This window comes from Oncorhynchus kisutch, linkage group LG25 (genome assembly GCF_002021735.2).
Source record: "Oncorhynchus kisutch isolate 150728-3 linkage group LG25, Okis_V2, whole genome shotgun sequence".
NCBI classification, from domain to species: Eukaryota; Metazoa; Chordata; class Actinopteri; order Salmoniformes; family Salmonidae; genus Oncorhynchus; species Oncorhynchus kisutch.
Window position 1 is genome coordinate 38,015,578 of NC_034198.2, and position 25,922 is coordinate 38,041,499.

The 25,922-nt window shown below is 43.4% G+C and overlaps 1 protein-coding gene across 2 annotated transcripts in view; it reads left to right on the plus strand.

Annotated features, from left to right (window-relative positions):
* The first annotated feature begins 346 nt into the window (after positions 1-346).
* Positions 347-25,922, plus strand: part of LOC109870380 (vinculin) — a 57,594-nt gene continuing 32,018 nt past the window's right edge. For both annotated transcript variants that reach the window (XM_031804693.1, XM_031804694.1), the window contains exons 1-3: positions 347-742; positions 15,964-16,034; positions 25,424-25,574. In XM_031804693.1, the coding sequence (XP_031660553.1) occupies positions 575-742; positions 15,964-16,034; positions 25,424-25,574 (390 nt within the window). In that variant the 5' untranslated portion in view covers positions 347-574. The remainder of the gene's footprint in view (positions 743-15,963; positions 16,035-25,423; positions 25,575-25,922) is intronic.

Genomic DNA, 25,922 nt, shown 5'->3' on the forward strand with positions numbered 1-25,922 from the left:
CTACCGTAATAAATAAGATGGACAGAGGTATAGCCTATATCCAAAAGCAACTCGGCTATATTTCAGTCCCTTCTGCCAACATATTGTCAAACCTGATGCGTCACTACAATTTACACCGTCTGTCCTTGCTGGTTGGAATTCGCTCCTCTCAACAGAGTCGTATTTCCCTTTTTAGGGCATGAGAATGTTTACGTAATTTGGGGAGAACTCACATCTCTAGCAAACTCGACTATGTGGAACAGGCGGAGCCTATCGGGAAAGAGTGACATCCGCCTGTGGCCAATCGCATTTGCGGTAACATATGTGCCATTTCTCTTATTGGTCAGGTGGCGGACATAGCATTTTGTCGGGTAGGTTGCTCACTCTTCGAGAGCTGCGGTTGGGGATTCTCACGTTGATGGTTGCAAGGGGAGTAGTTAGTGTTCCCAGAGAGCGAAACTGTGCTGGGCTAGGAAAGTGTTGGATTAACCTTAGACTTTACAGGGGCACAAACAAGAGAGGGAACTTTTGAAACAGCCAAACGGGACAATACTTTTTTTCCTCTTGGATAGGAGAGCGGACTCAAGTTTTCATCATGCCGGTTTTTCACACAAAGACGATAGAAAGTATCCTAGAGCCGGTGGCTCAGCAGATATCCCATCTGGTGATAATGCACGAAGAAGGTGAGGTGGACGGGAAAGCTATCCCGGATCTCACGGCTCCCGTGGCTGCGGTGCAGGCAGCTGTCAGCAACCTGGTTCGGGTAAGTGAAACGTCCCAACCGAATATCCCTGACTTCGGGTAGGTTACCTGTCGCACGCTGTCTATGTAGTGGCTACATTGTGCCAGCCCGCCACGAGTCCTTGTCATTTTATCTCAGAAGTTACCGCTGCGGTTACTGTTATTTTCCCTGCTCCATCAGCTGGAAACATTCTGCTTTTAGAACGCGAGCGATGTAACTACAATGTATCAAGTTTTGTTGAAGTTTTCCACTCGGGCCAGGGCAGTGACGCCCTTTTCCCCTTGAAAATATGCCCTACCCCCTGGAGCCGAGGGTTGACTGCCATATCTCGACGTATAGGCCTGCAATATTCTCATGCCGGAGTATTTCAAACAAATATACTTTGTATCTAACTAACAATTGAAACGACACTTATATATTCATCATCAAGTGCCCTTTAGCAATTCATGATCACTATAGCTGTTTTCGTTAATGCCGGTTCTGGACGGTTCTGACTTAGAATATGGACAATTACAAATACCTAGGTGTCTGGTTATACTAAACTCTTAAATCTAGAATTGGCTTCCTATTTCTCAACAAAGCATCCTTCACTCATGCTGCCAAACACCCTCGTAAAACTGACTATCCTACCGATCCTTGACTTCGGCGATGTCATTTATAAAATAGCCTCCAATACTCTACTCAGCAAATTGGATGCAGTCTATCACAGTGCCATCCGTTTTGTCACCAAAGCCCCATATACTACCCACCACTGCAACCTGTATGCTCTCGTTGGCTGGCCCTCACTACATATCCGTCGCCAAACCCACTGGCTCCAGGTCATCTATAAGTCTCTGCTAGGTAAAGCCCCGCCTTATCTCAGCTCACTCACTGGTCACTATAGCAGCACCTACCTGTAGCACGCGCTCCAGCAGGTTTATTGCACTGGTCATCCCCAAAGCCAACACTTGCTTTGGCCGCCTTTCCTTCTAGTTCTCTGCTGCCAATGACTGGAAAGAATTGCAAAAATCACTGAAGTTGGAGACTCATATCTCCCTCACTAACTTTAAGCATCAGCTCTCAGAGCAGCTTACAGATCATTGCACCTGTACATAGCCCATCTGTAAATAGCCTACCCAACTATCTCATCCCCATAGTGTTATTTTTTTGTTCCTTTGGACCCCTGTATCTCTACTTGCACATTCCTCATCTGCACATCTATCACTACAGTGTTTAATTGCTAAATTGTAATTATTTTGCCACTACGGCCTATTTATTGCCTTTCCTCCCTAATCTTACCTCATTTGCACACGCTGTATACTGACTTTTTTATATTGTGTTATTGACTGTACGTTTGTTTATTCCATGTGTAACTCTGTGTTGTTTGTGTCGCACTGCTTTGTTTTCTCTTGGCCAGGTCACAGTTGTAAATGAGAACTTGTTCTCAACTGGCCTACCTGGTTAAATAAAGGTGTTCTCAACTGGCCTACCTGGTTAAATAAAGGTGTTCTCAACTAGCCTACCTGGTTAAATAAAGGTGAAGTAAAAAATGCCAACATACAATTGTGTGGATCCACATGTTTCCTCCACAAGCTTTTTATTGAGAATTCATGGAAGACATGAGTTGATCAGGACTGATAAGGACAACTCCATTGTATGACGTTGTATTAAGCATGACATCAAATCAGATGTTATTTGTCTCTTGCGCTGAATACAACAGGTGTCGACCTGACCATGAAATGCCGAATACAACAGGTGTCGACCTGACCATGAAATGCCGAATACAACAGGTGTCGACCTGACCATGAAATGCCGAATACAACAGGTGTCGACCTGACCATGAAATGCCGAATACAACAGGTGTCGACCTGACCATGAAATGCCGAATACAACAGGTGTCGACCTGACCATGAAATGCCGAATACAACAGGTGTCGACCTGACCATGAAATGCCGAATACAACAGGTGTCGACCTGACCATGAAATGCCGAATACAACAGGTGTCGACCTGACCATGAAATGCCGAATACAACAGGTGTCGACCTGACCATGAAATGCCGAATACAACAGGTGTCGACCTGACCATGAAATGCCGAATACAACAGGTGTCGACCTGACCATGAAATGCCGAATACAACAGGTGTCGACCTGACCATGAAATGCCGAATACAACAGGTGTCGACCTGACCATGAAATGCCGAATACAACAGGTGTCGACCTGACCATGAAATGCCGAATACAACAGGTGTCGACCTGACCATGAAATGCTTACTTACAAGCACTTAACCAACAATGAAGTTAAAGAAATCCTGATCTGTCGGCTAATGACGGACAGATCATTTATATTTTCTTAATATAGTCCATGTAGCCTATGCAGTTCAATACAATCTTTGTTGTATAACCTACAGTAAGGGGCGGCAGGTAGCCTAGTGGTTAGAGCGTTGGGCCAGTAACCGAGCTGACAAGGTAAAAATCTGTCGTTCTGCCCCTGAACAAGGCCTAGGAACAGTGGGTTAACTGCCGTCATTGTAAATAAGAATTTGACTTGCCTAGATAAAAAAAATCTCTGTGTGTGGTGCTCCTCTACATAAAGGAGATGACTGACAACTCCATGGCAACCTAGCCTACAGTCGGATAGTAGGCCTACAGTCGGATAGTAGGCCTACGGTCGGATAGTAGGCCTACGGTCGGATAGTAGGCCTGCGGTCGGATAGTAGGCCTGCGGTCGGATAGTAGGCCTGCGGTCTGATAGTAGGCCTGCGGTCGGATAGTAGGCCTGCGGTCGGATAGTAGGCCTGCGGTCGGATAGTAGGCCTGCGGTCGGATAGTAGGCCTGCGGTCGGATAGTAGGCCTGCGGTCGGATACAGAAACTGCATACTCTTTATCATTTAGTATAAATGAAGTCTTCATTATGACAGTTTTTGACTTGAATGAAGTAAACCCCATCTGGAGCCATCTGAAAGGTGGCCTGGTTAGAGTAGAGTGTAAATCAAAGGTAGTGAAAACCACAGTGGTGCTCCGCAAAACCTCTTCATAAAGGAGATGACTGACTGAACCCCATGGCAACCAGCCACATAGGTCTACAGTCTAGGCATGTACTTGTACTAATCTGCCATTTTCTACAGAATCCAAAAGCAATTTCTTCCCTAATATCAATTTTCTGAAGTATTAGTGTTTTCGTCTGTAGTCTAAACATGACGTGACCACACTACACTACCAATGAACAAACTACCAATGTCATTTCCTTTCTTATTTACTAAGATCATAGCTGAGATGATTATTTCCGAAGTGAATAAGCAAGAGAAATGTGTCTTTATCGGTGCCTTTGCAGAACTTGTGGTTTACAAAAAAGGGAAATGACTAAAATAAAAACATCTTCCTAACAGCTCAGATAAGAATGATGTTCCAGGCCATGCAGGGACTCTGCCACTTCACTATTCAATACAAGATGGTGATGTTCCAGGCCATGCAGGGACACTGCCACTTCACTATTCAATACAAGATGGTGATGTTCCAGGCCATGCAGAGACACTGCCACTTCACTATTCAATACAAGATGGTGATGTTCCAGGCCATGCAGAGACACTGCCACTTCACTATTCAATACAAGATGATGATGTTCCAGGCCATGCAGGGACACTGCCACTTCACTATTCAATACAAGATGGTGATGTTCCAGGCCATGCAGGGACACTGCCACTTCACTATTCAATACAAGATGGTGATGTTCCAGGCCATGCAGGGACACTGCCACTTCACTATTCACTACAAGATGTTATAGTAGAGTGCTACACAACCAGAAAAAGCTAGGAGTCCCTGGCAGCTGTCTGGAGGATAGATTTGGACAATTGAACTGTCTTTTCTGATCCTCTCCTCACAGCTAATGTATACTCATTGTAGCAGCATTGTTCTTTACTGGTTGGCCCTGGCCTGGCTAGCTGGACTGCCTGGCTGTCTGGCCTGGCTAGCTTGGCTGTCTGGCCTGGCTAGCTTGGCTGTCTGGCCTGGCTAGCTTGGCTGTCTGGCCTGGCTAGATTGGCTGTCTGGCCTGGCTAGATTGGCTGTCTGGCCTGGCTAGATTGGCTGTCTGGCCGGCTAGATTGGCTGTCTGGGCCGGCTAGATTGGCTGTCTGGGCCGGCTAGATTGGCTGTCTGAGCCGGCTAGATTGGCTGTCTGGGCCGGCTGGATTGGCTGTCTGGGCCGGCTGGATTGGCTGTCTGGGCCGGCTGGATTGGCTGTCTGGGCCGGCTGGATTGGCTGTCTGGGCCGGCTGGATTGGCTGTCCGGGCCGGCTGGATTGGCTGTCTGGGCCGGCTGGATTGGCTGTCTGGGCCGGCTGGATTGGCTGTCTGGGCCGGCTGGATTGGCTGTCTGGCTTGGCCGTCTGGCCTGGCTGGGTAGCCTGGTTGGGTAGCCTGGCTGGGTAGCCTGGCTGGGTAGCCTGGTTGGGTAGCCTGGCTGGGTGTGCATCTGGTGTAGGCCCATGGGTTAAACAAGCCAGAGTTACTTCTGTAACCATTCCTTTCTTTTACTGGGAGTCATTTATTGTTATATATTTGGTGGAAGATTTACAATGGGGAGAAAATATCAGTACAATATCAGTACAACAAACATCCGTTTTCTCGTGACTTTGTTGGTCCCCGTCAGAATCAACATTTTTAATAATTGCTGAAAACGTGTGGTTCTGATTGGCCTTTACCCTGTGGTACACTGTTCACCTGTCCTCGGTGAGTTGTGATAAAAGGTCTGTTTGCTTGTAGAAAGGCTTCCTGATAAAGTCATTGTTATTAAGAAGCGCTGTGAAGGGACCAGACGTTTTACAGTTTTTAAAAGTTACTAAGCAATCAAACAGGAAGTGGCTCTTTCTTACACGGCAATATGTCCTCGTCTGATGCTCTATAAACTCTGAACTGACACTGGAATGCATGTTTACACAGTTTTATTCAAGTTTATTGGTTGTGTACACAAGTTTAGCAGATGTTCTAGCAGGTGCTGAGCAATGCTATGTAACAAGCTATTATTATTATTACTATTATTGAATTGGTTTCAGTAGTTCTGACCAACACTTCCGTTTTTGGTCAGTCCCTTCATGGTTGTAATGTAAGTAGTAAAGCTAGTTTCTGTCGAATTGATGTCATCTAGAGATCATCATCGGACTTCTCTGTGGTTCGTACGAGCAGGCGGACTAGGCGAGTGATCATATTCACGTTAGCCTTCTCCTTAGGGGGGGGGGGGTGAAATCAGAGAAAATCAATTCCCCAGCTGTGCCATCTGAACAGTGATCACATATTTCCAACTGTGGCACGACGATGAAGGCGTAACTCACACTGTAATAATTTCCTGTTTCCCTGGAAACGGTATCAACACTGTTACTGTTATGTTATTGAAATGCTCCGGCATCGAGTTGTGTGACTGTTTGCAGTGCACTTCGTGGTTAAAAAACAAACAAAAAAGGGCCTCTTGTTGTATCTGAGTTGGAGGCGTATAGATCGTAAAGCCTGTCTACTGAATTAGTGCTCTTCTAGAACCATCCAATGAAGCAGACCTGGGTTCAAATACTATTTGGTATCTTTCAAATACTTTCAGCGTTTTGCTCTAGCCTGGTTGGAGTGCCAGATGGGCAAGGGTTTATAGTTTTTGGACTACTCTGTTGGGACATTTTAAGTCAGGCAAGCTCGATCAAGCACAGATAAAATATTTGAAATAGTAGTTGAACCCAGGTCTGCAACCAAACCAAGGGCTGGGTCTCGTCCTCTTTCAGACAGGGTGCTGTAACTCATGTGGCCTAGGCCACTCAATGAAACCAATGACTCTACCTCAGACATTCCCAGGGAGAGCCTATACTAAAGAAAGCCATTCTCTTTATTGTCTCGGCTACCCACAAAACCACACATTGCACAGACTTGTAGACCCCTGGCTAATGGCTAGGCTACATCTCACAGTTTACAATCAAATCTACCTTTCACATCCCACCATGCAATCCTTACTAAACTGCAAAAACCAGGCAATTATTGGATTAGGCTACTTGAATTCCTCCTTGATTTGTGTTCATTGTGTTTACAATTATCTGCTGTAGGTTGTTGTCGATTTTTCTGGGATAGCCAGGGAATGGGTTTTCAGCCGTTTGGCTTCCTGCATCTGTCTGAGTGCTGCTGGGGCCTTGCGTCTTTTAATGATTGTTTAAAAAAGAAAGGATGGAAATCCCATTATGCCCAGATACATGGAGATGAAAAGGTCGGTCTTCGTCATGGGCCAAGATTGTTCTCCTCAGCATTAACTCAGCCAGAGAACAGACGTTATCAGCCATTAGTGTCTATGGTTTATTCCGCTGACTGACTGTAAATCGGACTATATATAATCTCTATGATGTCAGTTTGATGTCTCTGGTTGGTTTCATCTATTCAATGCCAGTCTAATTAGATTGAAAAGGGACCAGCCTTGATGTTTATGTAGAAGAAATCAGCCTTGATGGCTGGAATCCATCCCTTAGCCGTTGGCTTCCACTATAACCAGTGTTATTCAGTCAGGCATACTATTCAACAGGCATAGTTCTGAGATGACTAAAAGAGAGCTTATCAAATGAGGCCTACTGTACTTTATCATTTCTGCACTTTTTATGGTCTTTAACATGGGGTGAAAGCAGGTCAACGGCAGATGTAGGGCCTTGGCATAGACTGGGAAGTGAATATTTGGAGACTGCAATATCATTGAGTCCTGTGTAAAAGGAAGGATACACTGCTCCTACTTGGCTCTTTTTTTAGGAAAGACACTAAGACTATATTATTACTCAGATCAGCTTCTCTCTTTCCCCTCCATCTTTATTTCAGGCTGACACGTAAGCAGCTAGCAGATCATGTTTTTAGGAACCAATACTCAAGTCAAGTGATAATGAAAGACATGGAACACATTGGCTCTTGAGTGGCACAGTGGTCTAAGGCTCTGCATTTCAGTGCTAGAGGTGTCACTACAGACCATGGTTCGATCCCAGGCTGTATCACAACCGTAGGGGTGCCGCACATTTTGGCCAACGTCATCTGGGTTAGGGGAGGGTTTGGCCGAGGGGCAGGCCGTCATTGTAAAATAAGAAAGTGTTCTTAACTGCCTAGTTAAATAAATGAGGAAAAAACAACCACACAAGGGGAAGTTCATAGTCAACTTGTTTTGTTAACGACATTTGACAATATTGTAATTTCACAAGAAACCTCAGTTTAACACATGTATGTAGTCAGAAAAAAGTGCCTCCTCCCTTCACTATTTTTGGAGAAAAAAAAAAGACAATTGCATCAATATCAAGTCTAACTGGTCTCAATAAATTGTTTTATTTTCTTACTACATCAATGAATTCCAATCTACTTCAGTAATGTGTGATTATGGGGGGATAAATATGTCCAAGTCAAGTGGTTTAAGGCCTTCCAAAATAAACTGCGTCCTGTTATCTGCTTCTCCAGTTTCCTGTCATTTGTCCAAGGAGGGGGAGGGGGGGAGGCAGGGAGAGGAAAGGAGGGGGAGAGGGGGGAGACAGGGAGAGGAAAGGGGGGGTGAAAAGTTGGTGGGTGGGGTGCAGTGAGCGAGAAAGTGCAGTTAGCCAAGTCAGGAAGGATAATGGGAGGATAATGGCTATAGATCTGAATCCACCACAGCCAGCAGCAGCAGTCCAATGCTCCAGCAGCCATTAGTACACTGGACGGAGGGACCGAGGGAGGGAAAGAGAGAGACTAACTTAACCAAAACTCTGCTGGGTGGTGATGAGCACTCCCTCTCTCCCTCGGTCCTCAGCAGTGATACATCTGATGGCCCTAGACCACAACAGCCAGGAGACTGGTGTGTAGTCAGATGTCAAGAAACCACCCGAATATTTGTGTTCCATCGAGTCACCTCAGTTATGTGGTGTACGCACGTCTCAAATGGCACCCTATTACCTATATAGTGCACTACTTTTGATCAGGGCCCATAAGACGCTGGCCAAAAGTAGTGTACTATGTAGGGAATAGGGTGCCATTTGGCACATTTAGTTGTGGTGTATGGTGAAGCTCTAAAGCTGTGTCAGAAGATTACTTTCAAGACTCAGATAGATCCCTCCCCATTTCCTTCCGTTTTAAGAGACGTTTTGCAACAGAATCGACGTAATGCATACGCCCCCAGGGGAGCCAGCACGAGGGAGGGAGAGAGAAGGCAGAAAAAAATGTGGTGCACATATGTCGTGGTAATCAGTCTTGCATGCCTCGCTAATTCACCTCTTCCTCTCTGGTTTTATTTACATTACAGATTTCTCCAGGCCTTTATAGCCTGTCGTCTAGTTAGGCTATAGCCCACAAATACATTTTTAGTGGGGTAAAAAAAACACATGGGATTTTTCTTAGCTTTCACACCCCTAATCTATGTATACTCAGCTAGCTAGCTGACCATCACTTATTACTCCTCTGATGCCATTTGATACCACCTGATCTAGTCCTGTTTACCACCTCGTAACACAACTACACGGTGAGGCTGTGTTGGAGGGTTTAGCCATAACTGTCTTCTGTGTTCTCTGGAGAGGTCTGCAGATTTGGTAAGATCTGACAAGACTTTGTGATGTAAAATGTTATGTTTGTGCTTTTCTAAAAAACAATTTCATGCATGTGACTGAAATAATCTTCACTGTCAGTATCTGCAATTTGGCAGTACGCCCAGATCCTTGTTTTGAGAACAAAATATATCTGTTTCAGGGTCTCAGCTTGGAGAGAAGCAGCCTTGTGAGGTATTGGTCTGTCACATGCATAAATCAGTATTGGTATGAATGAATGAAGCAAATGTTAATGATGAATTAATTATGAATGATGAGTAAGCTAAATCATGCGAATATAACTTGTCTGCAATATTTAAGAGAATTAACGGGACTGTCCCTGTAGAGCTCCTGACAGACGTTCACTATGGTGCATCAATGATTCATTTAAGATTGACTTCAAGTGTCCCATGTGTAAAATTTGCACGACAATTTCATCAAAAGTCATTGCAATGCTAAATATCTCTTAGCTTCACGCATGCTATGCTGCCTGTGAACAGGAACACATTTGGATACTACTTTTCTATTAGAGTTATGGGCACATACTTCCGTTCTATAACACGTTCAGAGCAGACGGTTGTTAGATGGCGTTGAGGACACTTAGGTCTAATACAATGTAACCATAGAAAGAACTAGCTCCACATCTGAAAGCCAGGCTGTCTCTCTCTGTGTCCCAGTCCTCCAGGCTTTGAGAGTCCCTGGGTGCATGTCAACAATGCCTTGTCTGTTCTGTTGGTCCGGGCCACTTTATCTAGCTCTTTCACAACGCTGCCCTGGTCTGTGCTGTTCTGTTGGCAGCTGGAAATAGGAGTGTCAACGTTTCCACCCCGGACCCTGTCTGGCTGGAGGGCCAGCTTGACATCAGGCTGTGTGGTATGTGACAGCATACTGACACAATGACCGTCTGAGCCAGCGAATGAATAAACAAGTTGACATTAACAATTACCTAGTCTGAATATACTTTTTTTTCAGTGTGCAGACAGAATCATCTATTTTTGAAATGAAGAATTACCTATCCATTACCTATCCACCTGTGCTCTTCTTGCCCTTTTAGTAAAGTTCTATAAAAAAATAGACGTGCTTTGGCCTTGCATGCCTGTGTGTTGCCTAATCAGTCAGATTCTGGTTGGGGTTGGAGATCAGAATACAGCCACCACGCCCTTCAGCTGGAATGAGTGCAGATAGATTCTATTTGTACAGAGTTGTTGGAATCAGGGCTGTTGGTCTACATGAAGAGAGGGAGGTGGGAAATTAGGAATAATAAGATTCACTTTATCCTAAGAAGCCATTTTTGCTTTGTGAAACCACCCCCCTACTGTGCCTGAAAGTGAACACCATTCTCAGAGAAAACAACATACTTTTTGTTTCGGTCTTTTCAAAGACTTCTTTTCAGCTACTGTGTATTTCCTAAGTCTGGTGTATTCAGGCAACGATCCCCTTCCTATTCTTTCAGAAGTCTATACTGTGTCCATAGAAGCCATCTTGTCTGAACTTGCCCTCACCCTGAACAGGATATCACTGTAAGGAAATGTCTTAAGAAAACAGTGATTGGATACGAGAGATTAGCAAAATACACTGAGTTCATTTCCTCAACAGGTCCGTCATTACAACAACCATACAGGGCCAGGTAGGGCTGCATGATATGGGAATTTTTTTATAGCAAATATTCAGTGGTGGATAAAGTATCTGAATTGTCATACTTGAGTCGAAGTATCTACTGATGTTGCAAAAGCCATGACAGGGAGACAGTGGGGTGGTAACGCGCGTGCAAGCAATTCCTCTCGACACCACCTGGGTACACTGCAGCATCAACCGAGAGGCTCTTGCTGCCAAGGGAATGCCTGACACCTTGATAGATGTTTGGATACTACAGGGAAAATGGTTAACTTTGTTAAAGCAAAGCCCCTGAACTCTCGTATTTTCTGCACTATGAAATAATATGGGCAACGGCCATGAAATGCTTTTACAACATACAGAAGTGCGCTGATTATCAAGTGGCAAAATATTGACACATTTTTTTGAATTGCGAGATGAGCTAAAAGTTGTGTTTACTGACCATTTTCACTTGTCTGACCGCTTGCATGATGAGTTTCTCACACGACTGGCCTGAGTGATGCTTTTGCCCGCCTGAATAATCTGAATCTAGGATTACAGGGACTCTTTGCAACTATATTCAATATGTGGGACAAAATTGAGGCTCTGATTAAGAAGTTGGAGCTCTTCTCTGTCTGCATTAACAAGGACACCACACAGGTCTTTCCATCATTGGATTATTTTGTGTGCAAATGAACTCAATCTTACGGACAATGTCAAATGTGATATAGCGAAGCACCATAGTGACCTGGGTGCCCAATTACGCAGGTACTTTCCTGAAATGGATGACACAAACAACTGGATTCATTATCGCTTTCATTCCCTGGCTCCAGTCCACTTACCGATATCTGAACAAGAGAGACCCATTGAAATTGCAACAAGTGGTTCTGTGAAAATTGAATTTAATCAGAAGCCACTGTCAGATTTCTGGATTGGGCTGCGCTCAGAGTATCCTGCCTTGGCTAATCGCGCTGTTAAGACACTGATGCCCTTTGCAACCACATACCTATGTGAGAGTGGATTCTCGGCCCTCACTAGCATGAAAACAAAATACAGGCACAGACTGTGTGTGAAATGATTTAAGACTGAGACTCTCTCCAATACAACACAACATTGCAGAGTTATGTGCATCCTTTCAAGCACACCCTTCTCATTAACCTGTGGTCATTTTATTCACAATTTTCGATGAACAAATAACATTTTATGTGTAAGATGGTTAACCTGTTATGGCTGCAATCCTGATACCGGGATCGATATGACAACTACCAGTGAAAATAGAGGGCGCCAAATTCAAACAGAAATCTCTTAATTACAATTCCTAAAACATACATGTGTTTCATATAATTTTAAAGCTATTCTCGTTGTTAATCCCACCAAAGTGTCCGATTTCAAATAGGTTTTTCAGCGAAAGCACTACAAACGATTTATTTTAGGTCTCCACCAAACCACAATAAGCACAGCCATTTTCCAGCAAAATATAGCATTCAGAAAAAACAGAAATAAAGATATAATTTGTCACTAACCTTGAATTATCAGATGACACTCATAGGACTCCATGTTATACAATACATGCATGTTTTGTTTGATAAAGTTCATATTATTATCAAAAAACCTGAGTTTACATTGGCTATTTAGATTCACTAGTTACAAAAATCATCCAAGTGATTTTTGCATAGCCACATCGTTTCAACAGAAATACTCATCATAAATGTAGATGATAATACAAGTTATACACATGGAATTATAGATATACCTCTCCTTAATGTAAACGCTTTACGGAAACGTTATGGAATGCAAGTGACTACTATGAGGAAAAAGCGCGATCACAAAATATATTCTGCTCTCATTCACTCCCACAACAACATAGAAGCCTCATTATCATTTCTATTGATGGTTGACATCTAGTGGAACTCCTAGGCAGTGCAACATCATTCATATCTCAAGGGGATTTAATTGGGGACTCTGAATACATACAAGCTCAGATTTCCCACTTCCTGGTTGGATTTGTTCTCAGATTTTTGCCTGCCAATATGAGTTCTGTTATACTCACAGACATCATTCAAACAGTTTTAGAAACGTCAGTGTTTTCTATCCAATACTAATAATAATATGCAAATATTAGCAACTATGACTGAGGAGCAGGCCGTTTGATATGGGCACCTTTCATCCAAGCTACTCAATACTGCCCCTGCAGCCATAAGTTAAATAAAGAGCAAAATGATTTATTATTATTTGTGCCCTGCTCCTATAAGAGCTCTTTGTCACTTCCCACGAGCCGGGTTATGACAACTAACACTCATTCTTAGGTTTAATAAATGTATTGTGTGTGTGCGTGTGTGACAGGCTTACAATGATGGCAAAAAACAACATTTGAGAGTGCGTTTACCCTGGTGCTAGAGGGGGTAGCAGATGGAGGTTGAATGTTTGAAGGGGTATGGGACAATAAAAAGTTTGGGAACCACTGGTCTAAATCATTTGATGAGATTCAGAGATGAACTATATACACTGAGTATACCAAATATTAAGAACACCTTCCTAATATCGGGGCATGGACTCTACAAGGTGTCAAAAGTGTTCCACAGGGATGCTGGCCCATGTTGACTCCAATGCTTCCCACAGTTCTGTCTAGTTGGCTGGATGTCCTTTGGCTGGTGGACTATTCTTGATACACGGGAAACTGTTTAGCGTGAAAACCCAGCAGCGTGGCAGTTCTTGACACAAACCTGTGCGTCTGGCACAATCTACCATACCCCGTTCAAAGGCACTTAAATATTCTGTCTTGCCCATTCACCCTCTGAATGGCACACATATACACAATCCATGTCTCAATTGTCACCCCAAAAAATTATTCTCTAGTTGGTGATTTTCAAAAGTGTGTGGGGGGGGTAGATTTCCAGTTTCCTGTCTTTCTGGCCCTTTTAGTTGAAGTCCACTCAGTGTGTGTCCTACATCTAAAAAGAACTCTCTCCTGTTCCCCTAACCTTTTAGTTGAACGGCTCTCTAACTACCCTGGAATGCTGGACAGTTAATTATGGCTTTTGTTCAGAGCCTCTCAAGGCAGGAATGCCAGGTTGGCACATGTTAGCTCAAGGCAGGAATGCCAGGTTGGCACATGTTAGCTCAAGGCAGGAATGCCAGGTTGGCACATGTTAGCTCAAGGCAGGAATGCCAGGTTGGCACATGTTAGCTCAAGGCAGGAATGCCAGGTTGGCACATGTTCGCTCCCACCTCACTCCGAGAGAGCTGGCAGTTGCTCCACTTTCAGCCTGGCGTCAACCTTTTTGTTTAATTTACAAACGCTCACTGACTCCCACTGGACCAATGAAATGCGGGAGGACCTGTGCTTCTGTAGTACGACAGCTTTCTGGATTGGCTGTGCCATTAGAGTTTTTAGAGTCATCCTTGAGCTGACACCTCGACAGTACTCTCTACATTCCCAATAACTCATAGGGTTAGGAAGTTTGTTTTCTCTTTCAACTTCATGTCCTGGCTGTGGCCCAGTCTTTCAGCCTCACTCCACTTTTAGTTCTACTTCCACCTCTTTGTGTTGACTTCACGAACGGTGTAGGTGGACGCTCTACTCCTACTTTTACACTGGACCAATGAGAAGACGGTAATGAGGTCAGGGGGATCTGGTTCAGCCCCACTCTGACTCCATGACGTCAGCTCTCTGGAATGGAGGACTGTAGTAATGAGCTGTTGGAACAGTTGGTTATCCTTGAACTTTAACCTCTCCCACTAATGGCATATTAGCTTCAGAAGTTCTTAGTCATAGCCCTCCAATAGGCTGGCTGGCATTAGTGGTAAGGTGGCCTTATGAGAGAACTCAACTGTCATTTTACATTTTTAAAAGTTTGACTATCTAAATTTTTTATTTTTTACTCTTATTAAAAAAATACAAACATGCCTTAAATATAATTTGTACATCCTTTTATTTTATACATGGCAGAAGAAGCTGATCAAGTCGGAGTCGTGTGCTTGTGTAGTTGTGGGCATGTTCACACTAGTTGAATGTAATCATGTGGGTGAAGAGCTGTGAAAAACTGTGTGTGTGTGTGTAAGAGTGAAGAGGTGTATAACGGGGGTTGGGTCAGTGATCAGTCAGCCAACAAGCTCCATATGAATCAGACATTAACTAGCCTCACTCCCAGTCAGTCTCGGAGCTCAAATGTCTGTTGGCCCGGGGAGAGACTGACACAGAGACAGACCTGGACGTGTTCCCTCCCTGGGTTTCATATGATGAACATTACCGTTAGGAAAGTCTAGAAGCGGTGTGCTTCAGTGATCTACACTACAGCTGTTGCTGTGTCATTGACATTACTGTTGATATGAATGAGAAGTCTGTATCGTTTTTGTTTTCTCACAGCTTCATGTGGTGAAGGATGTGTCTGATCACTGAGGTCACACTGGGGGATATGAGTCATGGTAGATGTGAGTGTGTGTGACCAGCTCTTTTACACGTGTTGGTGTGTTGAGGTTCCCTCCTCCAGTGACCTGTGTGTCGAGGTTCCCTCCTCCAGTGACCTGTGTGTCGAGGTTCCCTCCTCCAGGGACCTGTGTGTCGAGGTTCCCTCCTCCAGGGACCTGTGTGTCGAGGTTCCCTCCTCCAGGGACCTGTGTGTCGAGGTTCCCTCCTCCAGGGACCTGTGTGTCGAGGTTCCCTCCTCCAGGGACCTGTGTGTCGAGGTTCCCTCCTCCAGGGACCTGTGTGTCGAGGTTCCCTCCTCCAGGGACCTGTGTGTCGAGGTTCCCTCCTCCAGGGACCTGTGTGTCGAGGCAATAGTTTATATCCTTTTAAAGGTTAAATAAAACAATTTAAAATGATGAACAAAATGTAGCAATACGTGTTCGTTGTTCTTTAACAAAGGTTAAACATTTACATGACATATTTCAATGTGCCGGTTTCTCAGACCCAAATGCTCAATGGAGAATCTCCATTAGCTAATTTAAAAGTGATGACTTAGTCTGAGTAGGATATGTTTGAGTCCAGGAACCTGGCCCTACAGGGTGTTTGTCAGTTAATGTGCTGTGATGACTTGGTCTGAGTAGGATATGTTTGAGTCCAGGAACCTGGCCCTACAGGGTGTTTGTCAGTTAATGTGCTCTTCCTGTTTTCCTGTTTCTAGGTGGGGAAAGACACTGTCCAGACCACAGAAGACCACATAATGAAGAGAGACATGCCTCCAGCTTTCATCAAGTACGTAGATGAAAGATATCTGCCTTCTCCTTAACTCTCAGCCCACAAACTTTATTACCTTATTTACCGTTTACCAGTCTAACAGTCTAATCCAATTTAGACATTTACAACGATGTCTGAACCTCGTCTTGTGTACTCTTTCTCTCCCTCTAGTCTCTCACTCTCTCTCTGTCTTGTTCTCTCTTTCTCTCCCTCTAGTCTCTCGCTCTCTCTCTGTCCTGTTCTCTCTCCCTCTCCCCCTAGTCTCTCGCTCTCTCTCTGTCCTGTTCTCTCTCCCTCTCCCCCTAGTCTCTCGCTCTCTCTCTGTCCTGTTCTCTCTCCCTCTCCCCCTAGTCTCTCGCTCTCTCTCTGTCCTGTTCTCTCTCCCTCTCCCCCTAGTCTCTCGCTCTCTCTCTGTCCTGTTCTCTCTCCCTCTCCCCCTAGTCTCTCGCTCTCTCTCTGTCCTGTTCTCTCTCCCTCTCCCCCTAGTCTCTCGCTCTCTCTCTGTCCTGTTCTCTCTCCCTCTCCCCCTAGTCTCTCGCTCTCTCTCTGTCCTGTTCTCTCTCCCTCTCCCCCTAGTCTCTCGCTCTCTCTCTGTCCTGTTCTCTCTTTCTCTCCCCCTAGTCTCTCGCTCTCTCTCTGTCCTGTTCTCTCTCCCTCTCCCCCTAGTCTCTCGCTCTCTCTCTCTGTCCTGTTCTCTCTTTCTCTCCCCCTAGTCTCTCGCTCTCTCTCTCTCTCTGTCCTGTTCTCTCTCACACTCTAGTCAATTTCAATTTAAGGACTTTATTGGCATGGGAAACATGTGTTAACATTGCCAAAGCAAGGGAAGTAGATAATAAACAAAAGTGAAATAAGCAATAAAAATTAACAGTAAACATTACACTGACAAAAGTTCCAAAAGAATAAAGACATTTCAAATGTCATATTATGTATTTATAAAGTGTTGTAATGATGTGCAAATAGTTAAAGTACGAAAGGGAAGATAAATAAACATAAATATGGGTTGTATTTACAATGGTGATTGTTCTTTTCTGGTTGACCTTATTCTTGTGGCAACAGGTCACAAATCTTGCTGCTGTGGTGGCATACTGTGGTATTTCACTCCGTAGATATGGGAGTTTATTTTTAATGTGTGTAATTATCTTTTTGTTTTCTCATTGTTTGGTTGGATCTAATTGTGTTGCTGTCCAGGGGCTCTTTGGGGTGTGTTTGTGAACAGAGCCCCAGGACCAGATTGCTTAGGGGACTCTTCTCCAGGTTCATCTCTCTGTCGGTGATGGCTTTATTATGGAAGGTTGGGGAATCACTTCCTTTTAGGTGGTTGTAGAATTTAACATCTCTTTTCAGGATGTTGATAATTAGTGGGTATTGGCCTAATTCTGCTCTGCATTCATTATTTAGTGTTTTACATTGTACACAGAGGATATTTTTTGCAGAATTCTGCATGCAGAGTCTCAATTTGGTGTTTATCCCATTTTTGTGAATTCTTGGTTGGTGAGCGGACCCCAGACCTCATGAAGGGCAATGGGTTCTATATCTGATTCAAGTATTAACCAGATCCTAATTGGTATGTCAAATTTGATGTTCCTTTTGATGGCATAGAATGCCCTTCTTGCCTTGTCTCTCAGATCGTTCACAGCTTTGTGGAAGTTACCTGTGGCACTGATGTTTAGGCCAAGGTATGTATAGTTTTTTGTGTGCTCTAGGGAAACGGTGTCTAGATGGAATTTGTATTTGTAGTCCTGGAGACTGGACCTTTTTTGGAACACCATTATTTTGGTCTTTCTGAGATTTACTGTCAGGACCCAGGTCTGGCAGAATATGTGCAGAAGATATAGGTGCTGTGGTAGACCCTTCTTGGTTGGGGACAGAAGCATTAGCAAACAGTAGACATTTGACTTCAGATTCTAATAGGGTGAGGCCGGGTGCTGCAGACTGTTCTAGTGCCCGCGCCAATTCCTTTATATGTTGAAGAGGGTGGGGCTTTAGCTGCATCCCTGTCTCAACCCACAGACCTGTGGAAGGAAGTCTTTTTGTTTGCCAATTTTAACCGTACACTTGTTGTGTACATGGATATCTTAATGTTCTATGTTTTTCCCCACATCATTTTGTATAGCAGACCCTCATGCCAAAATGAGTCTGAATGAAGGCTTTTTTTTTTTAAATCAACAAAGCATGGGAAGACTTTGCCTTTGTTTTGGTTTGTTTGTCAATTAGGGAGTGCAGGTTGAATTGTGGTCTTTCGTAAGGTCATTTGATAAAAAGCCAATTTGCCATTTGCTCAGTACATTGTTTTCATTGAGGAAATGTACGAGTCTGCTGTTAATGATAATGCAGGGGATTTCCCCAAGGTTGCTGTTGACACATATCCCACGGTAGTTGTTGGTCAAATTTGTCTCAACTTTCGTGGATTGGGTTGATCAGTCCATTGTTTCAAATATTGGGGAATATGCCAGAGCTGAGGATGATGTTAAAGAGTTTAATTATAGCTAATTGTAATTTGTTGTCTGTATATTTTATCATTTAATTTAGGATACCATCAACCCCACAGGCCTTTTTGGGTTGGAGGGTTTTTATGTTGTTCTGTAGTTCATTCAATGTAATTGGAGAATCCAGTGGGTTCTGGTCTTTAATAGTTGATTCTAAGATTTGTATTTGATCATGTATATGTTTTTGCTGTTTGTTCTTTGTTAAAGAGCCAAAAGGATTGGAGAAGTGGTTTACCCATACATCTCTGTCTAGTCTAGTCTCCCTGTCTAGTCTCCCTGTCTAGTGTCTCCCTGTCTAGTCTCCCTGTCTAGTCTCCCTGTCTAGTCTCCCTGTCTAGTGTCTCCCTGTCTAGTGTCTCCCTGTCTAGTGTCTCCCTGTCTAGTGTCTCCCTGTCTAGTGTCTCCCTGTCTAGTGTCTCCCTGTCTAGTGTCTCCCTGTCTAGTGTCTCTCTGTCTAGTGTCTCTCTGTCTTGTGTCTGTGTCTCTAGTCTGTGGCTCGCTGCCTCCTAGGCTTCTATTTGTCCAGGGAGGGACTCCTCACTAAAGCAGGAAGGAACACTGGTAGGTTTCTATTTGTCCAGGGAGGGACTCCTCACTAAAGCAGGAAGCAACAGTGGTAGGTTTCTATTTGTCCAGGGAGGGACTCCTCACTAAAGGAGGAAGCAGGAAGGAACAGTGGTAGGCTTCTATTTGTCCAGGGAGGGACTCCTCACTAAAGGAGGAAGCAGGAAGGAACAGTGGTAGGCTTCTATTTGTCCAGGGAGGGACTCCTCACTAAAGGAGGAAGCAGGAAGGAACAGTGGTAGGCTTCTATTTGTCCAGGGAGGGACTCCTCACTAAAGGAGGAAGCAGGAAGGAACAGTGGTAGGTTTCTATTTGTCCAGGGAGGGACTCCTCACTAAAGGAGGAAGCAGGAAGGAACAGTGGTAGGCTTCTATTTGGTCTTCTTTGTAGATGGCTGCTCTTGGTTAACCTCAACCTAAAGCCCCAAGAGAGAAGTATTCAAATTGGATTTCCAGTTTGGACATATGGATTCAATCTATATCACGTTGTCATTATAAACAGTAGTGTTACAGTACGTTACTCCCTGAATGAATGAATCAAGAGGGCCATTTTGCTTTTCTCTTCCTACTCCACTAGAGCTATGAATAATAATGAATAATCTCCACAAATCCCAGCCGCTTTGCTCTGACTCTGCCATACACACTCAACCTTGTCAGCTCAGCTCAGTAGACCCCAGTAATACAGTCGGTGGAGGGGGGGGGGGGTCACGCGACACCCAACAAGGTCATGGATGTAAAGCAATTGGCAGGCGTAGGTCACGGAGGCGCCCTGAACACATTTGGCGCCTTGAAGTCACGTTGTCTTCATCCATCAGATACACATGCTGGAATGTGTCTTCTTTAACTATATATAATTGTGTATGTGCTTCACTATAATTAGCGCGTGCAGAGGTCCTGGACTGGTCCTGTAATATAACATGACTGTGTAGTCTGACTCCACGCTGCTGAAGGACACTGCTGGCTGCACTAACATGTATATAATGTTATACACAACATTATACACGACATTATACATTATACACAACATTATACATTATACATGACATTATACACAACATTATACATTATACATGACATTATACACGACATTATACATTATACACGACATTATACACGACATCATACACAACATTAGACATTATACATGACATTATACACGACATTATACATCATACACGACATTATACATTATACATTATATCATACACAACATTATACATTATACACGACATTATACATTACATTATACACAACATTATACATTCTACACGACATTATACATGACATTATACATTATACATGACACTATACATTATACATGACATTATACATCATACACGACATTATACATTATATATGACATCATACACAACATTATACATGACATCATACACGACATTATACATTATACATTACATTATACACAACATTCTACATGACATTATACATTATACACTTCATTATACACTGCATTATACATTATACATGACATTATACATTATACACGACATTATACAACATTATATACGACATTCAGCAGATCCTTTTATCCAAAGTGTCTTACAATTGAATGCATATATTAATGTGACCCCGGTGGGAATGTAACACACGACCCTGACGTTGCTAACAGCACTACAAACCTGTTTTAATATGCACATACATTACCAGAGGCTTGAAGAGACCAGCGAACGTTCTGCCTTCGCCGTGGTGGAAAGTCAAACTGAGCTTGTCTGGCCCTGCCTGCAAAACCCAGTGCCTTGTCTTCCAGCACTGTGGACAAACACTGATACTACCAGTTCCCTCTTAAACAGAGAAGAGTGTTTGTCCCGCAGGCTTTAGCAGGAAGTCAGGATTCTGTGGGAACGTGCGTATTATCTTTGGCTTGTTGCCTGTTTCTGTGAGGTTTGATACATACATACACATTAGAGGTCGACCGACTAATCAGACCGATTAATTAGGGCCATTTTATTTTTTATTTTTTTATTTGTTGAATTTTACTATCTTGTCTCATCGCCACAACTCCCGTATGGGCTCGGGAGAGACGAAGGTCGAAAGTCATGCGTCCTCCGAAACACAACCCAACTAAGCCAAGCCACACTGCTTCTTAGCACAGCGCGCATCTAACCCGGAAGCCAGCCGCACCAATGTGTCGGAGGAAGCACCGTGCACCTGGCGACCTTAGTTAGCGTTCACTGCGCCCGGCCCGCCACAGGAGTTGCTGGTGCGCGATTAGTCAAGGATATCCCTTCCCGGCCAAACCCTCCCTAACCCGGACGACGCTAGGCCGATTGTGCGTCGCCCCACGGACCTCCCGGTCACGGCCGAGCCTGGGCGCGAACCCAGTGTCTCTGGTGGCACAGCTAGCGCTGCAGTGCCCTAGACTACTGCGTCCCCGGGAGGCCCCACAACACATTCTTATTTACAATGACGGCCTAGGAACAGTGGGTTAACTGCCTTGTTCAGGGGCAGAATGACAGATTTTTACCTTGTCAGCTCAGGGATTCGTTTTTGCAACCTTCCGGTTACTAGTCCATCGCTTTAACCACCTGCCTTACATTGCGCTCCACGAGGAGCCTGCGTGGCAGGCTGGCTACCTGTTATGCAAGGGCAGCAAGAAGCTAAGGTAAGATGCTAGCTAGCATTAAACTTATAAAAAACAATCAATCTTCACAATCACTAGTTAACTACACATGGTTGATATTACTAGTTTATCTAGCGTGTCCTGCCTGTTCATTTCTCATCGAATCACAGGCCTACTTCGCCAAACGGGTGATGATTTAGCACTGTCGTTGCACTAAACCTAACCATAAACATCAATGTCTTTCTTTAAAATCAATACACAGGTTTATTTGATAGAGCAGTCTGACTGAGCGGTGGTAGGCAGCAGCAGGCTCGTAAGCGTTCATTCAAACAGCACTTTCGTGTGTTTGTCAGCAGCTCTTCGCTGTGCTTCAAGCATTGAGCTGTTTATGACTTCAAGCCTATCAACTCCCGATATACTTAGCGGGGTGCGCGCTAACAACGTTTCAAATGTCACTCGCTCTGAGACTTGGAGTAGTTGTTCCCCTTGCTCTGCAAGGGCCGCAGCTTTTGTGGAGCGATGGGTAACGATGCTTCGAGGGTGGCTGTTGTCGATGTGTTCCTGGTTCGTGCCAAGGTAGGGGTGAGGAGAGGGACGGAAGCTATACTGTTACACTGGCAATACTAAAGTGCCTATAAGAACATCCAATAGTCAAAAGTATATGAAATACAAATGGTATAGAGAGAAATAGTCCTAAAATAACTACAACTTAACTTCTTACCTGGGAATATTGAAGACTCATGTTAAAAGGAACCACCAGCTTTCATATGTTCTCATGTTCTGAGCAAGGAACTTAAACGTTAGCTATTTTACATGGCACATATTGCACTTTTACTTTCTTCTCCAACACTTTTTTTTGTTGCATTATTTAAACCAAATTGATCATGTTTCATTTTTTTTTTAGGCTAAATTGATTTTGATGTATTATATTAAGATAAAATAAGTGTTCATTCAGTATTGTTGTAATTGTCATTATTACAAATAAATAACAAAAAAAATGGCTGATTTAATCTATCGGCCTTGTTTGGTCCTCCAATAATCTTTAACGGCGTTGAAAAATCATAATCGGTCGACCTCTAATACACATGTACACATGCCCTACATGTACACATGCCCTACATGTACACATGCCCTACATGTACACATGCCCTACATGTACACATGCCCTACATGTACACATGCCCTACATGTACACATGCCCTACATGTACACATGCCCTACATGTACACATGCCCTACATGTACACATGCCCTACATGTACACATGCCCTACATGTACACATGCCCTACATGTACACATGCCCTACATGTACACATGCCCTACATGTACACATGCCCTACATGTACACATGCCCTGCACGTACACATGCCCTGCACAGCACACATGCACACATGCATGCATACATACACAGCACGTATGAGATTGAACTATGATATCGAGCTTGCCTGTGTTTCGCTGACTAGTAGGTTTCTTAAATCTTCTCTTCAGTAGAAGTACACCACTGAGGCCATGTTCATCAAACCTGCTCAGAGATGTTATATTATAGATATCGTGAGATGATCAGATGTATTGTAGATGTAGTGAGAGATGATCAGGGATGTTATATTATAAATGTAGTGAGAGATGATCAGGGATGTTATATTATGGATGTAGTGAGAGATGATCAGGGATGTTATATTATGGATGTAGTGAGAGATGATCAGGGATGTTATATTATAGATGTAGTGAGAGATGATCAGGGATGTTATATTATGGATGTAGTGAGAGATGATCAGATGTATTGTAGATGTAGTGAGAGATGATCAGATATCTTGTAGATATAGTGAGAGATGATCAGGGATGTTATATTATGGATGTAGTGAGAGATGATCAGGGATGTTATATTATGGATGTAGTGAGAGATGATCAGATGTATTGTAGATGTAGTGAGAGATGATCAGGGATGTTATATTATGGATGTAGTGAGAGATGATCAGATGTATTGTAGATGTAGTGAGAAATGATCAGGGATGTTATATTATAGATGTAGTGAGAGATGATCAGGGATGTTATATTATGGATGTAGTGAGAGATGATCAGATGTATTGTAGATGTAGTGAGAGATGATCAGGGATGTTATATTATGGATATAGTGAGAAATGATCAGGGATGTTATATTATAGATGTAGTGAGAAATGATCAGGGATGTTATATTATGGATGTAGTGAGAGATGATCAGATATCTTGTAGATATAGTGAGAAATGATCAGGGATGTTATATTATAGATGTAGTGAGAGATGATCAGGGATGTTATATTATGGATGTAGTGAGAGATGATCAGATGTATTGTAGATGTAGTGAGAAATGATCAGGGATGTTATATTATGGATGTAGTGAGAGATGATCAGGGATGTTATATTATAGATGTAGTGAGAGATGATCAGGGATGTTGTATTATGGATGTAGTGAGAGATGATCAGATGTATTGTAGATGTAGTGAGAGATGATCAGATGTATTGTAGATGTAGTGAGAGATGATCAGGGATGTTATATTATGGATGTAGTGAGAGATGATCAGGGATGTTATATTATGGATGTAGTGAGAGATGATCAGGGATGTTGTATTGTAGATATAGTGAGAGATGATCAGGGATGTTGTATTATTGATATAGTGAGAGATGATCAGATGTATTGTAGATGTAGTGAGAGATGATCAGATATCTTGTAGATATAGTGAGAGATGATCAGGGATGTTGTATTATTGATATAGTGAGAGATGATCAGATGTATTGTAGATGTAGTGAGAGATGATCAGATATCTTGTAGATATAGTGAGAGATGATCAGGGATGTTATATTATAGATGTAGTGAGAAATGATCAGGGATGTTATATTATGGATGTAGTGAGAGATGATCAGATATCTTGTAGATATAGTGAGAAATGATCAGGGATGTTATATTATAGATGTAGTGAGAGATGATCAGGGATGTTATATTATGGATGTAGTGAGAGATGATCAGATGTATTGTAGATGTAGTGAGAAATGATCAGGGATGTTATATTATGGATGTAGTGAGAGATGATCAGATGTATTGTAGATGTAGTGAGAAATGATCAGGGATGTTATATTATGGATGTAGTGAGAGATGATCAGATATCTTGTAGATGTAGTGAGAAATGATCAGGGATGTTATATTATGGATGTAGTGAGAGATGATCAGGGATGTTGTATTGTAGATATAGTGAGAGATGATCAGGGATGTTGTATTATTGATATAGTGAGAGATGATCAGATGTATTGTAGATGTAGTGAGAGATGATCAGATGTATTGTAGATGTAGTGAGAGATGATCAGGGATGTTATATTATAGATGTAGTGAGAGATGATCAGGGATGTTGTATTGTAGATATAGTGAGAGATGATCAGACACTTATATCCATGATCACGTTCAACAACAGCAAATGGGCTGAAACCAGGCTTGATGCCCAGCTGGCTCTTAGAGACCTGATCATTAGCATCAGTTAGCTAACGCATTTTTTTATTTTTACATTTTTATTGAACCTTTTTATTTAACTAGGCAAGTCAGTTAAGAACAAATAGTTATTTACAATGATGGCCTAGGAACAGTGGGTTAACTACAGACAAACTCCGGACACTGGGCCAATTGTGCGCTGCCCTATGGGCACGCCCTATGGAAACGCCCTATGGGAACGCCCAATCACTGCCGGTTGTAATACAGCCTTAATGGGCTATGTAACGGTATTGTTTTCTATTGTTCCTCTTTCCTTCTCTCAGGGTGGAGACCGCGTGCACCAAGCTGGTGCAGGCGGCGTCCATGTTGAAAGCAGACCCTTACTCCGTCCCTGCTCGAGATTACCTCATCGACGGCTCCCGTGGAATCCTCTCTGGCACCTCTGACCTGCTGCTCACCTTCGACGAGGCTGAGGTACCGTGGAGTCCTGGAGAGTACCGTACAGTAGAGTGGAGTACCGGAGAGTACCGTACAGTAGAGTGGAGTACCGGAGAGTACCGTACAGTAGAGTACCGTAGAGTGGAGTACCCGAGAGTACCGTACAGTAGAGTACCGTAGAGTGGAGTACCCGAGAGTACCGTACAGTAGCGTGTACAGTAGAGTGGAGTACTGGAGAGTACGTTAGAGTGGAGTACCGGACAGTACCGTACAGTAGCGTGGAGAGTACAGTAGAGCACAGCACCATAGGTAATGGAAGGAGTTTCATCTCACCCTCAAACTGAACGTCTTGTAAACATTAATTACACACAGGCATAACCCTCC